The sequence below is a fragment of the Xiphophorus maculatus genome, chromosome 10, assembly GCF_002775205.1.
Source record: "Xiphophorus maculatus strain JP 163 A chromosome 10, X_maculatus-5.0-male, whole genome shotgun sequence".
Lineage (NCBI taxonomy): Eukaryota > Metazoa > Chordata > Actinopteri > Cyprinodontiformes > Poeciliidae > Xiphophorus > Xiphophorus maculatus.
The window spans coordinates 4,944,356-4,962,239 of NC_036452.1; the positions used below are offsets into that span (position 1 = coordinate 4,944,356).

The following is a 17,884-nucleotide window of genomic DNA, read 5'->3' on the forward strand; positions in this document are numbered from 1 at the left end:
TCTACTAAGAAAAGGTTATATACGAAGTGAGAAACGTATTGTTTTATGGGACCTGAACTGTAGTCGCACTGCTATTGATTAACAGAGATCACTTTTATCTTGTCTTTCTTCCTCTTTGCGCTGACACTATCAATTTCAAAGTCATCCTGAGTGTCAGCAGCAGACACTGAGCATGACAGCAGACAGTTAAAATGATGTTACGTCATCATCACAAAATGCCTTGACGGTATACCACGCATCATACGTACCATAGGAAAAGCTACACCCTGAACAATGCTGCATGTCCATTACTAACAGGTTTCAAAGCCTTCACAAACTGACATGATTAAAACGAGATTTGGAAACATTAGAACGATTTCAAGGATAGCACTCGTTTCTAATTTAGATCTAACTCTGTCAGAGAAATAAAACTACAACTACTTTAGTTAACAAAAGGACAAGGGCTTCTTGTTCGTGTCTTGAGCAATTTTCATGCAAGCCGATGGGATGATGCTTTGAGCAGGTGTCCCCAACAGGTCCTATTTTTCACAACAAATTTGACTCTGTCATAAAAAGGCTTTTAAGAAATGTGCGCAGGCTAAGTCGTTTCCTTTTATGACACACACAATGGATCTTGTTATGCAAACCAGAAATTGTAAAGTAACATCAAGGCGACTTTGGATTTGTGTGATTTAGACTCTTGGATTGGATGAATCTCGGCTGCATTTAGCCTTTTTAACTCCTCCAAACGCAGGATCTCTCATTTCAAACCTTTTTGAAATTTCAAACTCTTTTTCCATCCCGTTCTCGTTGTTCCCTTAGAAGAGCTGCCTCTTGACATTCACAATCTCATCTTTTTCTCTTTGAAGGTACCGCATTATCACAGCAGTTTCTTCTTCTGCAGCTATCAGTTTATCTTCAGCTTCAAGTCTTAGTATTTAGTTCCTGGATAATATTCTTGCTCTGTCGTGACCTTTACTACTGCTTGTGTGGCTGCACATTCAGCTGATTCTTGTCTTTTGACTGAGGATGTTTTGGAGTGAATGGAATTAGCTTTTGAGCAATATGAGATTGCAGGTGAAACACTGGAAACCTAGTATACAAATACAGAGTCAGTGAGGCCAAATCAACCCCTCTTTTGTTCCTTGAATGAACATTCAGGGAGGCAGACTATCAATTCTACTGTATTTATCATATACAATATGTATTCCAGAAACTTCACTCTGAATCTGAATAATGCTAATTTATTCTTTGAGGATGTCATCTAGATCCTGTCTTACTGTTGACTTTTTTAGAGTCAGTGCTCATAACTATTGAGGCAAAGCACTAATTCATCCATTTTTCCTTGTTATATTATTTTTCCTCTTCTTTTAGATTGTGAACTCTTTTGCATCTCAAAGGCAGCAAATTCACCGTTTGCTGTGAATCTCTAGATCGAATATCCTGTCTTATCTCTGCAACTTGCAGAGATCAGCAACCGTATCAGCAACCACACATTGTGTCTTTGTTTGTCTTCACACAGCTTTTCTCAAAGAGCAGTGTACCTAAAAAAATTCTTATTTATCCAAGAAAACCTCTCATTTCAGAGGCCTATGTTGTGAGTTGTCCCTTTAAAGTATAGTAAAACATAATACAGCAACATTCTTAGTTACAGCAATATGCAATATAAACCCCTTTTTTATGCAATAGTTAAACAAATTTATTTTACCAATAAAACTAAACAGTTCTGAAGTAAAATCATAAACAAGTCACAATGTATCGGTTTAACTTCATGCAATGAGTCAGTGATTTTTATTAAGCTGCAAAGACTCTTAAGTTCTTACTTCTCAGTTCTCGTGATGCGCAAAAACACGAATCCTTGTTTTTCATGTTTCATGTTTCATGTGTTGCTATTTACCTTGTAGTTTGCATTTACAAAGGTAACTGATTGTAAATGTAAATTTTTTTGTCATAGCAACACTTATTGATAGGCAACTCAATAAGTGTCTCCTCTGGCTGTGAAAGATCAATAAGTGAAGATAGTTATGCTTGAGTTTATGTGTGTAAATTCCAATGGTAGCTCTATAGCAGCATTCAAAGGTGCTGCAGTAACTTCGGTATTATATTAACGCTACTGTTTATTTTTAAGAATTTTCCTGAAGGCAAATTTTCACAAGCCAATATTACTTGAGCCATTACTCTCCTGTTTTTGTACATGTAAAATCCGTCCGACACAGCTTTCACTCTACAGGAAAAATCATTTTGCAAAAATAAAAGTAAGATCATTTTTTTTGTATTTTATAGATCCACTAAAAATTTTGAAATAAGGCAATGTAGACAGGATCCATAAAATAAATATTTTTAATTCATTTAGCAAGATCAAATAGTCTTATGTATTGAATTGTACTTTTTCCAAACATAAAATGCTGTGAACAGCATCCAAGGAGCCAACATATTTTGTCATTTTCTGAGGAAGCTCTTTCTGGGAAATAAAAGTAAAGTCAAATAAAAGTTTCATGAGTCAACAACGGGGCTTTACATATTCTACTATTAGTGCAGCATAATCTAGTCCAGGTTTGAAGAGTCGAAGTATTGTACTGTAGTTTCTGAGTCGGAGCAGTTCCAGCGTCTCAGAGTTCTTTATTCAACCTTCACAAATGAAGAACATGTTTTAGAAGTCAAATAAATGTTTCCCATTCGCAACAGAGTTTCCCCTGGTTGGAGAGCAATAGGGCATTCACCAGAAACCCACCCTCAACCCAACCCAAAATCACCCCTGGCTCTTGTCCAACGTCTCCTCCCTGACTTTGCTCTATTTGGTCTATTGTGACAATAAACAGAAAGCAATAGTGAGCACAGCTTCTACACAGAAATGAAAGCAGATTGAAATGTTAGCATTAAATGTTGTGGCCCTACAACATTTAATGCTAATGATATGTAAATGTACATATCATTTACCCCAAATGCACCCATTTTATTCAATTCATTGTAATTCTCTTATTATTGGACTATATAAGGGTTTGTATTGTAATGTTTTACTTCCTGAGTAATGTTTAACAAAGCTGTTCAGGAACTGCATGGCTCATTAGCTGCCATGTTTTATTGTCGTTTGAAAGATAGCATGATAACATTCAGTATGATACTTATGATAGAACAGTTACCCGAGAAAACCAGTTTTGCTTCACATGAAACAAAACTTTGCAGTGATCAAAGTCTACTGAGTAAATGATTAAAAATTCCAACTAAATTTAGACCAAATATAAAGTTGTGCAAGTTCCGGTATTTTAATGAATAAAACTTAAAAAATAGCAGAAATAAATATGCAAAATAACACATTCAGGCAGAAGAAACATTTTCAATTAAGTTTTTTCAATGTAAAATGAATTCTTACATGAAATAATGTGTATATGCTACAACAGAGTAATGCACTTTCACTGACAGTTTGGTGACTGCAAATGGTACAAGAAAATAACAGAATTTCTTTTATTTTGAGTCTTTACAGAAGTTCAATACTAAATGGGAATGGGAGGTTGGAGATCGGCCTGTAATTCTGCAGTAGTGATTTGTCCAGATTGTTCTTTTTTATAAGTGGTTTGATTACTGCTGTTTTCAAAGCCTGGGGGAAAACGCCTGACGAGAGCGAAGAGTTTACTATTTGGATCAGATCAGCAGCAATAACAGGCAGGACTTTCTTAAAGAAATGTTCTAGAGTTATAGATCTAGGACATCCAGACAGCAGGAACTGGAGCTTAGTTGACTTATAATTTCCTGTAGGGTTTTATAATTAAGTAGTTGGAATTGGGTCATTTTTCCTGTATTTGTTTTGTTTGGGCACAGCATTGGTACTGACTTTATAGTGGATGTATAGATTAATCCTCTGATTTTTTGAATTTTCTCTGAAAAGAAGCTGGAAAACTGGTTGCAGGCGTCAGTACATTGGAATTCAGGCGGTAACGTCACAGGAGGGTTTATGATTCTGTCAACTGTTGCAAATAAAGCTTGAGCATTGTTAATGTTTTTGTTTATGACATCCGCAAAGAAAGCCTCTCTTGCATGTTTTAGTGTTAAATGATAGTTACGTAGTCTTTCCTTGTAGATGTCACAATGAACGTGGAGTTGAGTTTTACACCATTTTCGTTCTGCCCTACGGCAGAGTTGTCTTACAGATCTAACTGTTTGTGTATTTCTCCATGGAGATTTCTTTTCTATGCTCTTTCATCCTGTGGAGTTGAGAACTGGATAAGAGCTTATCTGCTTGGCTGTCTTTATCTGCTGAATGAAGCTACTAAAACAGTTTCTACTGTCATAAACTCTTTACATTGCATCAATATAGAAAGTATTCCCGGATCAGTGCCTGTGTGGCTGTGTTTTCAATTTTTACACATGTGCATGTTCTGTTTTCTCAAACCCCCAGTCAGTCACTGCAGATTGACGCTAACATTGAGCTAGGTTCAGGTTTTGCAAGAGTTGTTCTTCTGTTAAACTGGAGTTTGTTCCTCTTCGTTGTCACTACATCGGTATAAAGTCAATGACGCAACGAGTAAATATCTACTGACAATTACTTGACTTGATCACATAGGTTTGCTTTAATAAGAAACGTTTTACCAATTCTATTGTAAATGTTTTATAAAAATGTGAACTCAACTGATCTACAATTGATTCTTTACTCGAATTCATTTACTTTGTGGCATTTTTTTTTATTTTGCAATGCAGAAATTAACATAACTACTTCATTATTTAGAATGTTTAAAAAAAAAACTTACATGACTAATTACACATATACTAACTTTTTTCTTTTAACCCCAAAAAGGCAACTGGGATACAAACATTAAATACAAAAACAAAGGCCCTATTTGGGAAAAAATAATTATATAATCGTCATTTTCACCTAGAATATGGTATGTAATTTTCATGTGCCTGTCCATTTAAGAGAAAAAATTCTTTAAAAATTCTTATTATTAATTGTAGGATTTCAACATTTTACTAACATCTGCTATCATTTAAGAGTAAATAGAAGCTGATAAACACCATCTATTAATTTATCTTTTTTATTATTAAAAAAAGAGATTTGTTTAGGGTTTTTTTTTTGGGGGGGGGGGGGGGGGATTTAATATATTCTGCAGCACTTAGAGCAGGGGTCTCAAACTCCAGTCCTCGAGGGCCGCTGTCCTACAGTTTTTAGATATGCCACAGGTACAAAACATTGGAATGAAATTGCTTAATTACCTCCTTCTTGTGTAGATAAGTTCTCCAGAGCCTTAATGACCTAATTACTCTATTCAGGTGTGGTGCAGCAGAAGCACAACTAAAAGTTGCAGGACTGCAGCCTTCAAAGACTGGAGTTTGAGACCCCTGACTTAGTGTCTTTGCTTCTCATTGCACCTGTATGCTACTATGCTCAAAGCATTTTTAGTGAAATGCCAGTGATACCTGGGTTTATTTTTGGTTCAAGCAAACAGAGTACTGAATGCAGAATGGCTTGACTCTTGTTGTGCAACACATTATGAACAACTTTAGTGAATCCATAAATGAAGAAATGAAAAAAAATATTGGACAAGATTTCCTCATCTGAGATTTTGCTCAGTGGGAATAAACATCAATTAAATTAAGTATCTTTGTTCAGTTAGCATACAGAACTGAGAGGCTTGGTGACGTATAATCTAGGAAGTATAAAACAACATTCCTGATTTTCGACAATGAAAGCCACACTGGTTTATAACAAGCGAGAATAGAAGTTAAACAATAGAAGCAAAAGCAGTAAAGGAACACGATACAACAATATCTTCTATATTACATTGCACATCCCAGATGATATGTTCCTGTTTGGTTCCGAGTTGGTCTCGCTTCTCAGCTGAGCGTAATGGTTCTGGGCATAAAGGTTTCTGTTTCATTATACCTGCTTGTAGATGTTGTTCCTGGGCCGATTCTTGGAAGAAAACGCGTCATCTTGGTTGTCACTGAATCGCTGCAGCAAAGAAAGAGAAATAATTTGTGAGCAAATAAAGCAAATGTTTTTTCTTCACAGTGTGATATGTAGATGTGTACCCACTGAGATCCTCCCAGATGGAATCAAGCTTTGTCTGCTGTTGCTTGGAGTCATCTCCGGGTTAGTCCTGCTGCTGAGTTTTGCCCGTGGGATTCGTGGGATCCCAGAATTTGCCAGGTTGTTTGTTGGGTCTATGATGCTGGTGGAAAAGCTGTTGCTGCAATAGGATGGTGGAGACCTGACAGTCGGAGGGATTTTGTATGGTTTCCCAATATCTTTTTCTGTGGTTTCGAAGTTTTTCAACTTGAATCTGAAAAAAGAATAACAAAGAGTAGTGCAACAGTGTCTGTCTTGCTCTAGTGTCTTTAAAAAACCGAAAAACTTTAAAATGACCAGTTATAAGTAACACAGCTTATAGTTTAATACAAAGGTTGGAATGCAGCTTCCAACAAACAAGACAAAGGTGATTGTTAAAAGTCACTAAGGTAATAAATGAACAGGATTGAAACAAACCTTTTCACTATCACTAGCAACGTGATCAATACTGCGACAAGCAGGCATCCAAGGATAGATGAAATGATAAGAATGAAAAAAAAAACCAGGCTGTAAAAAGACACGAGAAGTTGTCAGTGAGTCTCAACCTTTTTAGGAGCTTGCTTCAACAGTTATACATAACATTTTGCAAAGCACTACTGGCTTGTGAGGAATAAACAATCCATTTTGATCAAGTGACTTATTTTCGCAGGTTATCAACTAGGTTTTGCAGTTTCTAATGAGTTTCTGATGAGAAAGGCACCGGCTGTTTGCAGATGTTTATGGTAATTTTAGAAATGCACCATAGCAACTGAGAAGAACTGTAAAACCAAATATTTGCAAAACCTGCAGAGCATTAAGTTGCATATTATTTTATATTACCAGACTCTAAAACTGTGGTTCAATGTAAATCATTGAACTGAACATGGGATCATTTCTCATGTCTTTGTTGCATTTGTATGTATAGCTTTCATGTGTTCAAAGCAGTTTAGTGTGAATAATTGATGGAGATTTTTTTATTTTGTCTACAACAGTAAAATTATTTTTGTCAGCTTTGAGCTACCAAGTGGTGGTCAAGGCTGCTGTGGTTCAATGCAAATCATTGTGAGCCAAAGATTGTGGGTAAGAAGAGGACCACAGAGACACAGTGTGAACTACGTCCAACTATCATCTGGCTTTCTTTTCTCTTGATGCAAAACATCTATCAACATGCACAACATTTTATTTTAAACACATCGTTGTGATCACTATAATGATAGTGATTTCTCATAAGCTTAATATTTCTCAACACTTATTCATGAGAAACAACATATTTCCTTGTTAGTTCACATTTAGACACTTACCCTTTTGACAGCCTTGAGGACCATAGACTTCGTCAGCCAGACACAAACACACATAAGTCTGGTTGGAGCTGCTTTAGTTGTTATAGCAGCTGTAGTGGTTGCTGTTAAAGGTGCTCTGGTTGTGGTTGGAGTTTCTGTGGTTGTTGTCGTCCTAAAGGTATAGACTGCAGCTGTTTCTGCTTTAATGGATTATAAATGGATAAATGACTGAGTATGGATTACAGATCTGATTACAGATGTAATCTGACAGCCTTGGTAAAACAGATTACAGATGTACAATCTGACCTTTTATATAAAAATATACTTTCTTATCAAATCACTGTAAAAAATATACTCAAATAAAATCTGAATGAAGTTAGCATCAACTCAGCTAAATTACTGACTGCTGAGATTGGGGATGCACGCTAAGTGGGAAGTGTAAAGTTTAGCTATATTGTCAGCCATTCGTTAAACAAAGTAACTTTTATAAAAAACTTGGATTCTCTTTGCACTTTTCATTGCTTGTTCCATTTCAGTGCCATCTTGGGTGCGGATGGAAAAAGGATGTTACGTCATCATCACATAATGACCTGAAGGTCGTCCACGTATCATGCTAAATTGTCAAAAACATTTTTTTCCTGTTTTTATAAATCATATTGTTAGTACATACCATAGGTTGGGTTAAGATTAAGTAAATATATGTTTGTAAATCTAAGTAGTACAGTGTCCAAATGTTAAAAACAATAATTAATAATTAACGTAGGTGTTCTCAAGAAACTCTAATTTAGGTCCAACACACTGAACCGACCAGTGGATCCATAGGGTGGAATCATTAAGAGACAGTATTCATTATCACAACTAAGCTGATATCACACAGCTCTACCTTTCTGAGTGTCCTAAATTGACACAAAATGTTACAATATTATTTCATAATGCACCAGAAACTATTACAAAATGCCTTTAATTTTGAACAGCCAGCCACTCCTGGGAAGGTTCACTGCTGTTCCCCTGTTTTCACCGTTTGGCATTTAGTGGCTCTCGCTGTGGTTTGCTGGAGTCCCAAAGCTTCAAAAATGACTTTGCAACCCTTTCCAGACTGAGAGAGCTCAGTTACTTTCTTCCTCACTTGTTCGGAAATTTATTTGGATCTCGCCATGATGTCAAGCTTTTGTAGATATTTAAGTTGAGAAAATTTGAAACAAGACATTAGTAAATATGATGTGGAGACATTAATAGTGAAAAAAATATTAGTTCAACATGACAAGATAAATAAAGTAGTTATTAACTTTTTAAAGGAAACAGCATTATATCCATATATATATATATATAAGAATTTAAGTTAGTTTAAAGAAAGAAAAACATTCTGGTCCACACTTCAGCACAGAAGTAGGGAAATCCGTTTTTAAGAGTTGAGAAATAGAAATATGACAAAAAAGGTGGAATAAAGACAAGAAAGGAAGAAGATTATATAAAGTACAAAAGTCACTATTAATTAAAAATATTACTGAAAGAAATAGAAGGGAAGAACTAATAATGATCAGATTAAGAATAGGTCATACCTATTTAAATGACATGTTATGTCCAATAGGGAGGAAAAAATAATGATAAATGTGAAGGATGTGGAGAGAAAGAAAATGTAAAACTGTATTGATGAATTGTAAAACATATGAACCTGACAGGGAGAAATTGAGAAGAATGGTTGGAAGGACAGGATAAGAATGGAGTCTTAAAGGAATATTGGGAAATGAAGGGAACATAGTGGATATTTACAGATTAAGGAAATGAATATTTATTTATCTACAGAATACAAAATAAAAAAATAGAATTTAATAGATGTAAAGTAATTGTGCTACACACTCATGTACAGTAGGTGGCGATATGCACCTTGAAGTTGCTTGCGATCCGCCATAATAGAAAAGAAGAAGAAGAAGCCACTTCCGGCGCTGGATTCTGAGTTTCTGCTGCTGGAGGTGTGTTGCTCAAGTGAAGAGTTCTGTCTCACATTTTGAAGCTGGATGAAAACTTAATATGGAATTGCCAGTGAGGTGCTCGGCATTTAGGCTGCTTGGACTCTTGTCTAAAGTTATAAATCTCTCTAGGACATGATTTTAAGTCCCATTTTGTCTCTTGTATCACTTGGAACTTTTTGATAAGTTTGTGAGAAAAAAAAACTATTTAATATCCAAGATGGCACAAGTGATTTTTTTAAGGGTCCTTAATAAATCGGGTAAACTGCCTTTGACCCATATTTATATTTATGATGTTTTGACGTTTTTTTATGTTAGTGCTTGTTGCATCGTTAGTGAAATGCCTATGATACCTGAGCTTAATTTCGGTACAGAGCATTGAATATATTTTTAAGGAATGACTTGATCCCTGCTGTGCAACATATTATGAATGAATCAATGTAGAAGCTAATTCGTAATTAATGCTAAACTTGGTAATGAATTTAATTCTAGGATGTATGGATGGAATTTTGAAATACTACTAGCTACCTATTTGATTTGTTTACTTCTGATAGTTATATGTTTTGTTTACATTATGTATAATTTTGTCTGTAATTATTTGATGTCCAATTATTAATAATGTTTTTCATTATATTATATTTTTTCTAATTCAAATCTAATTTTTTTTCCCTGTTCATTCACCACAAGCTCTTAACTCTTAACATTAAAATTTTAGCATTACATAATACATTATGAGACAAAAACGTAGAAAATTTGCTCAAAGAGTTGGCCAAAGAAGCCAACTTATTGCATAACCTGATTTTGATGATGTCTACTTATTGAATGCAGAATTTAAAACATTATTACATAATGTGACAATACAGGACTCTGATTTCTTGATGTTTAATAAATTAGATTGGTCACAATTAGTTGTATAAATATTCCAACCAGAAACAAAAATATTTGAAGTGCTTCATTATTAAAAACCCAGTCAATAAAATGCACCTTTTGAAAATAACCTTAATGTCATCATATATACTTTTATTAATCCCACATTTCTGTATTAAAATGTTTTTCATTGGGCTGAAGTGTCTTAATGTCATTTTTTTTCATTTTCTGTAACTAAACAAAAAAATTCTCATAGTTAAAAATGGAAAATGTTAGTATGTCAAATGAATCTAAACGTGTTTTGGTGAATTGAGTTATTGCAATAAACACATTTTTCAAAGATACATTGATGAGCAAACATTTTGATCTAATCTGTCTGAATTAGAGCCATAAATATTAAAAATAAAATTGTCCATCATAGGAAATCACCCTTATTAAACATTTGAAACTCATAAACCAACAATACGACCTTTATTGTTCCCATATAAAATTCTATCAGAGATGTATTCTCTCTGACTTACAGTTTTTCAGTTAAATACCTTATTACATGAGAAAAATACTTTAAATATCACATGAGGCAATAAGAAAGAATAAATATACAAACATTGCTCAAACAATTAATTATAAAATAAATATAAAGTGTCCAATATAAAGTGTTCATCACTTTTCAAAATACACTTTAAAGTGCTGAACACCTTCGTTCTCTGAATTGCATTTCTCAGTACAAAGCGTATAATAAACTTCTTCCAAGGAGTATACAGAAGTGGTTCAAAATTAAAAAAACAAACTGAATTAAGAGAGAATGTTTTGTCTAAAAATCTAAAGGTAAGGCAAATATTAAAAGCAACTGTACATCTCACTAACTTTAGTTAGTGTGTTGTGTGGAGTTAAAACTGTTTTTCATTCATTAAATAATATATATACAACTCATTTGCTAAGCAAATACAATATGGTTTGATTATGTTTTACAGGTTTTCTACAGACTTAGCTGGAATACCTTGGAGATATGTTTGTATACAGGAAAGATTTTGCTGTTTTGATTTTGATGATGCTGTAGGTATTTTAAAAAAAAGTGAAGTTGAATAAGCTTCTACACTTTTATTCAGTGCACACTTTGGATCCCTTGTGTTCTTGCCATTGACAAGAATTTAAATATTTATCTATCTCTGTTCTAGTTTTGTTTTATTTTTTCAGCAGTTCTTTTCTTCTTTTTTTCTTACTTTTGCACATAAAGGTTAAAATTGACCAAAAATAAATAAATAAATACATTTGGAGAAATTTTCAGCTCATGTCATTTACCAGTGCTTAAACATAAAGTGAGACTCAGATTATGGTTAAAGATACTTCAGTAAAATCATACATGAACAAAAAAAAAACAAACTCTGTAAGAACTCCTCATCTGTAAACTCAGTGAGGATAAACATAAAAATGATGTGTTTATGTTTAGATAACATATGGAAATGAGAGGTTGGGTGACTCTGGACTTAGTAATTATATACTTCATATATATAACATATTATACTATCACTGAAGGATCCCCTGAAATGATTCCAGTTCTTTTTGCTTTTTTAGGTTATTACTAAATAAGGGCTGGTCTGGCCTTGGGTCTTGTCGGAAGGGTTTTTGGCTCGGAGTTGGTGATAAGGGCTGCTTCTGGCTTGGACCTCCTCGTAGGGGATGTTCCTGGGTGGACTCTGAGAGAATGGAAACATGTCATCTTGGATGTTGCTGAATTTCTGCAGTAGAAAAGAAGAGAGATTATAATTTGGTGGTGAACAGAACAGATGTTTGTCTTCACGGGGTCTCGTGCAGAGGTGTACTCACCGAGTTCATTCCTGAAGGAATCAAGTTTTGTCGGCTGTTGCTCGGAGTCAGCTGAGAGCTGGGCCTGCTGACCCAGTTGTTGCTGAGTTTGGCCCGTGGGATTCGTGGGGCCGCAGAATTTACCAGGCTGTTCGCTGGTTCTTTGACCCAGCCAGAAAAGCCATTGATGCTGCTGTAGGATGGTGGACCCTTGTCAAAAGCAGGGTTTTGGTAGGGTCTCCAAATATCTTCCTCTTCACGCTTGAAGATTTTCTTCCTGAATCTGTAAAAAAGACAGTAATTGCAAATTCATCTGTTCTACTGTGTTGTGTTTATAGTTAGATTTTGTACAGCCAGTACTAATTCATTTTCAAAATAACCCAATTTTGAAAAGACTTAGCACACTTAACATAGCTTATAGTCTAATACAAAGGTTAGAAACTAACAAGACAAAGGTGAATAAAAAAATAACCAGGGTGATAAATGGATAGCGTTCATACTTACTTTTTTACTACCACGAGCAGACTGATCGCCAAGGCGAACAGCAGACATCCGAGTATAGAGGAAACGATCACAAGGATCAACCACCAGTCTAACAACAGAGAAGAAGGCAATAATGAGTCTCAGACTCTGCATGGTCTTGCTACAACAAGATCACGCAAAATGTTAGCAAGCATTTCGCCTCAGTATTTTGAAGAATTATTTAAAAGATTGTATAATAGTTTTTGAAATAATATTCAGAAAAATAGAAAGAGGGCTGAATCTTTAAAAGGTTTGCATGTATAAAAACCTCATACCAACAGGGCTCAAAGAATATTGTTTGCAAAATGAGCATCATAGCAGGCACAATCCATTTTACATCTGTGCCTTCATGAATATGGAGAACAAATGCTGAACATCGGAAAGTGTAAAATATTGGGAGGAGGATATGCAAATTGTCACATTCCCAAAATAATGCCATAATGCCTTAAGTTATTTATTTATTTTGCCATAAGTGATTTTGGCAAAACAAAAGACAAAAAAGAAAAACATCGCCTACTCTTTTTTGCCAGAAGATAATTTAGGGGGAAAAAACACAGATGACAAAGGGTTCATTTGTATCTTTTGTATTTATCATTTCTCACAGTTTCATTTGTTCAAAGCAAAGATTAGTGTTGCTCGAGTCTTAAATAACTGCGTAAAATGATACCTTTCCATCTTTTTTGCCAAGCAGTAAAACAATTACAAACTGTCTTCCCATTTCTCTTTAAGTATTGTTAAATTGTACAGATAAATGTCTGATATTTTTTGACCACTACAACTGTTTTGTACTTTAAAATGCAGTTTGTGCTTGTCATTGTGACAAACCCTAAAAAAGAAAAAAATCTTGCCTCTGTTAATCTTTGAGCACCCAAGTGGGGCTCAGAGTTGCTCTGAGCATAATGAGAGGAAAACCATTATTTGGCTATTTCTCTTTTCTCTTTTACATCCCTGACTCTTTATATCTATTTATTCAAAAATGTGTTCCTTTTGTTTTGTTTATACTGTATAAATATTCTCTACAGAATTTATTTTAAACATGTCATCGTCAACATAGTGATCATGACTTTTTACAAGCATACTTTTTTAGTGCCCACTGAATACTTTGTGCCCAAATGCTCTGCCTACATTGGTGTATAAACCATATTTGTGGAGGGCTGGAACTGCTTTCATATATTAAAATTGAAAAGAGACACCAAAAACACTGAGGTTATTGATTTGTGAATAGATAAGTCTGTTTTATGAACAGTTTATGAATACTATAAGACCTGTAGCAAACACTGAAATAATTTATCATATTGTCTAGATGAACAATTCTCTGCACTTAGTTATGAGAAGCACAATATTTCCTTGTTGCATTACATTAAGATACTTACCATTTTGACAACCTTGAGGACCATAAACTTCACCAGCCATACACAAGCACACGTAAGTCTGGTTATCACGTTCTTCACAAGTGCTTCCAAAAAGACATGGGTTTGAAGCACACACGCCTAAATTAAGACAAGAACCAAAAGAACACCATGTAAGAATTTCAGCTATTTAGTAAGACCTTAATAATTTACATAATTTATAATTATAAATTTTATTAATACATTTATAAATTAGGTAACATACCGGGAGGAACTGTAGTTGTCGTTTGGCCTACTTCTGTGGTTATTGATGGAGTAACTGTGGTAGACAGTGTCCCTGTGACAGGCGTTGTGGTAGAGAGTATGCCTGTGGCCATTGATGTGGTAGACATTGTGCTTGTGACAGGTGCGCCTGTGGGAAGTGCTGTGGTAGAGAGTGTCTGACCTTCTGTGGTTTTGGTCAGAGCTGCTGTGGTTGTGGTTGTAGCTGTTGTGGTTGTTGAAGCTGCTGTAGTTGTGGATGGAGCTGCTGTGGTTGTTGTTGGAGCTGCTGTCTTTGTTGTTGAAGCAACTGTGGTTGTGGTTGGAGCTGTTGGGGTAGTTGATGCTGCTACAGTTGTGGTTGGAGCTGCTGTGGTTGTGGTCAGAACTGCTGTAGTTGTGGTTGTAGCTGCTGTGGTTGTGGTTGGAGCTGCTGTGGTTGTGGTCGGAACTGCTGTAGTTGTGGTTGTAGCTGCTGTGGTTGTGGTTGGAGCTGCTGTGGTTGTGGTTGTAGCTGCTGTGGTTGTGGTTGGAGCTTCAGTTGTTGTAGTTGGTGCTCCAGTTGTTGTGGTTGTAGCTGCTGTGGTTGTTGAAGCTGCTGTAGTTATGGATGGAGCTGCTGTGGTTGTGGTTGGAGCTGCTGTGGTTGTTGTTGGTGCTTCAATTGTTGTAGTTGGCTCTGCTGTGGTTGTGGTTGGAGCTGCTGTCTTTGTTGTTGAAGCAACTGTGGTTGTGGTTGGAGCTGTTGGGGTAGTTGATGGTGCTACAGTTGTGGTTGTAGCTGCTGTGGTTGTGGTCAGAACTGCTGTAGTTGTGGTTGTAGCTGCTGTGGTTGTGGTTGTAGCTGCTGTGGTTGTTTTCGGAGCTTCTGTGGTTGTTGTTGGTGCTCCAGTTGTTGTGGTTGTAGCTGCTGTGGTTGTTGAAGCTGCTGTAGTTGTGGACGGAGCTGCTGTGGTTGTTTTCGGAGCTTCTGTGGTTGTAGTTGGTACTCCAGTTGTTGTGGTTGGGGCTGCTATGGTGGTTGATGGAGCTGCAGATGTTGTGGTGGGACCTGGAGTGGTAGGAGCTGCTGTGGTAGTAGTTTCAACTTCTGTGGTTGTGGTTGCTGCTGCTGTGGTTGTAGATAAAGTAGCTGTGGTTTTAATTGGCAATCCTGTGATTGTAGTCAGAGTTGTGTTAGGAGCTGCTGTCGTTGTGGTTGTAGGTGCTGTGGTTGTGGTTGCAGCTGCTGTAGTTGTGGTTGGTGCTGCTGTGGTTGTTGTTGGTGCTCCAGTTGTTGTGGTTGGTGCTGCTGTGGTTGTTGTTGGTGCTCCAGTTGTTGTGGTTGGGGCTGCTGTCGTTGTGGTTGGAACTGTCGTGGTTGTTGTTGGTGCTCCTGTTGTTGTGGTTGTGGTTGGAGCTGCTGTAGTTGTTGTTGGTGCTCCAGTTGTTGTGGTTGGGGCTGCAGTGGTGGTTGTTGATGCTGCTGTAGTTGTGGTTGGTGCTGCTGTCGTTGTTGTTGGTGCTCCAGTTGTTGTGGTTGGGGCTGCTGTCGTTGTGGTTGGAACTGTCATGGTTGTTGTTGGTGCTCCTGTTGTTGTGGTTGTGGTTGGAGCTGCTGTAGTTGTTGTTGATGCTGCTGTAGTTGTGGTTGGTGCTGCTGTGGTTGTGGTTGGAGCTGCTGTCGTGGTTGGTGCTCCTGTTGATGTGGTTGGGGCTGCTGTGGTTGTGGTTGGAGCTGCTGTAGTTGTGGTTGGTGCTCCTGTTGTTGTGGTTGGGGCTCCTGTTGTTGTGGTTGGGGCTGCTGTGGCTGTGGTTGGAGCTGCTGTGGTGGTTGTTGGTGCAGCTGTAGTTGTCGTCGGAGCTACTGTTGTTGTGGTTGGAGCGGCTGTGGTAGTTGTTGGTGCATCTGTAGTTGTCGTTGGAGCTACTGTTGTGGTTACAGCTGCTGTTGTTGTGGTTGGTGCTGCTGTAGTTGTGGTTGGTGCTCCTATTGTTGTGGTTGGGGCTGCTGTGGTTGTGGTTGGAGCTGCTGTTGTTGTGGTTGGTGCTGCTGTAGTTGTGGTTGGTGCTCCTATTGTGGTTGGGGCTGCTGTGGTTGTGGTTGGAGCTGCTGTTGTTGTGGTTGGTGCTGCTGTAGTTGTGGTTGGTGCTCCTATTGTTGTGGTTGGGGCTGCTGTGGTTGTGGTTGGAGCTGCTATCGTTGTGGTTGGGGCTGCTGTGGTTGTGGTTGGAGCTGCTGTCGTTGTGGTTGGGGCTCCTGTTGTGGTTGGGGCTGCTGTGGTTGTGGTTGGAGCTGCTGTAGTTGTGGTTGGAGCTGCTGTGGTTGTGGTTGGAGCTGCTGTAGTTGTGGTTGGAGATGCTGTGGTGGTTGTTGGTGCAGCTGTAGTTGTCGTCGGAGCTGCTGTCGTTGTAGTTGGTGCTCCTGTTGTTGTGGTTGCTGCTGCTGTGGTTGTAGATAAAGTAGCTGTGGTTTTAATTGGCAATCCTGTGATTGTAGTCAGAGTTGTGTTAGGAGCTGCTGTCGTTGTGGTTGTAGGTGCTGTGGTTGTGGTTGCAGCTGCTGTAGTTGTGGTTGGTGCTGCTGTGGTTGTTGTTGGTGCTCCAGTTGTTGTGGTTGGTGCTGCTGTGGTTGTTGTTGGTGCTCCAGTTGTTGTGGTTGGGGCTGCTGTCGTTGTGGTTGGAACTGTCGTGGTTGTTGTTGGTGCTCCTGTTGTTGTGGTTGTGGTTGGAGCTGCTGTAGTTGTTGTTGGTGCTCCAGTTGTTGTGGTTGGGGCTGCAGTGGTGGTTGTTGATGCTGCTGTAGTTGTGGTTGGTGCTGCTGTCGTTGTTGTTGGTGCTCCAGTTGTTGTGGTTGGGGCTGCTGTCGTTGTGGTTGGAACTGTCATGGTTGTTGTTGGTGCTCCTGTTGTTGTGGTTGGAGCTGCTGTAGTTGTTGTTGATGCTGCTGTAGTTGTGGTTGGTGCTGCTGTGGTTGTGGTTGGAGCTGCTGTCGTGGTTGGTGCTCCTGTTGTTGTGGTTGGGGCTGCTGTGGTTGTGGTTGGAGCTGCTGTCGTTGTGGTTGGTGCTCCTGTTGTTGTGCTTGGGGCTCCTGTTGTTGTGGTTGGGGCTGCTGTGGCTGTGGTTGGGGCTGCTGTGGCTGTGGTTGGAGCTGCTGTGGTGGTTGTTGGTGCAGCTGTAGTTGTCGTCGGAGCTACTGTTGTTGTGGTTGGAGCCGCTGTGGTGGTTGTTGGTGCATCTGTAGTTGTCGTTGGAGCTACTGTTGTGGTTACAGCTGCTGTTGTTGTGGTTGGTGCTGCTGTAGTTGTGGTTGGTGCTCCTATTGTTGTGGTTGGGGCTGCTGTGGTTGTGGTTGGAGCTGCTGTTGTTGTGGTTGGTGCTGCTGTAGTTGTGGTTGGTGCTCCTATTGTGGTTGGGGCTGCTGTGGTTGTGGTTGGAGCTGCTGTTGTTGTGGTTGGTGCTCCTGTTGTGGTTGGGGCTGCTGTGGTTGTGGTTGGAGCTGCTGTTGTTGTGGATGGTGCTGCTGTAGTTGTGGTTGGTGCTCCTATTGTTGTGGTTGGGGCTGCTGTGGTTGTGGTTGGAGCTGCTATCGTTGTGGTTGGGGCTGCTGTGGTTGTGGTTGGAGCTGCTGTTGTTGTGGTTGGTGCTCCTGTTGTGGTTGGGGCTGCTGTGGTTGTGGTTGGAGCTGCTGTAGTTGTGGTCGGAGCTGCTGTAGTTGTGGTTGGAGCTGCTGTGGTGGTTGTTGGTGCAGCTGTAGTTGTCGTCGGAACTACTGTTGTTGTGGTTGGTGCCGCTGTGGTGGTTGTTGGTGCATCTGTAGTTGTCGTTGGAGCTACT

At 38.4% G+C, this 17,884-nt stretch overlaps 2 protein-coding genes across 2 annotated transcripts; both read right to left on the reverse strand.

Annotated features, from left to right (window-relative positions):
- Positions 1 to 10,587: 10,587 nt before the first annotated feature.
- On the reverse strand, positions 10,588 to 14,497 carry LOC111609855. The gene is made up of 5 exons (XM_023340647.1): positions 14,073 to 14,497; positions 13,832 to 13,948; positions 12,441 to 12,528; positions 11,958 to 12,219; positions 10,588 to 11,869 (listed from the first exon to the last, which is right to left on the reverse strand). The coding sequence occupies exons 1-5, from the start codon at positions 14,197 to 14,199 to the stop codon at positions 11,702 to 11,704; spliced, it is 762 nt and encodes a 253-aa protein (XP_023196415.1). The 5' UTR covers positions 14,200 to 14,497; the 3' UTR covers positions 10,588 to 11,701.
- Positions 14,498 to 14,728: 231 nt separating this feature from the next.
- Positions 14,729 to 16,896, reverse strand: LOC111609904 (mucin-5AC-like; the record flags this gene model as incomplete). Its single annotated transcript, XM_023341194.1, has 3 exons — positions 14,729 to 14,750; positions 15,005 to 15,714; positions 16,354 to 16,896. Coding segments are annotated over 3 exons (1,275 nt in total), but the record flags the coding sequence as incomplete, so codon positions are not given.
- Between the last annotated feature and the right edge of the window lie 988 nt (positions 16,897 to 17,884).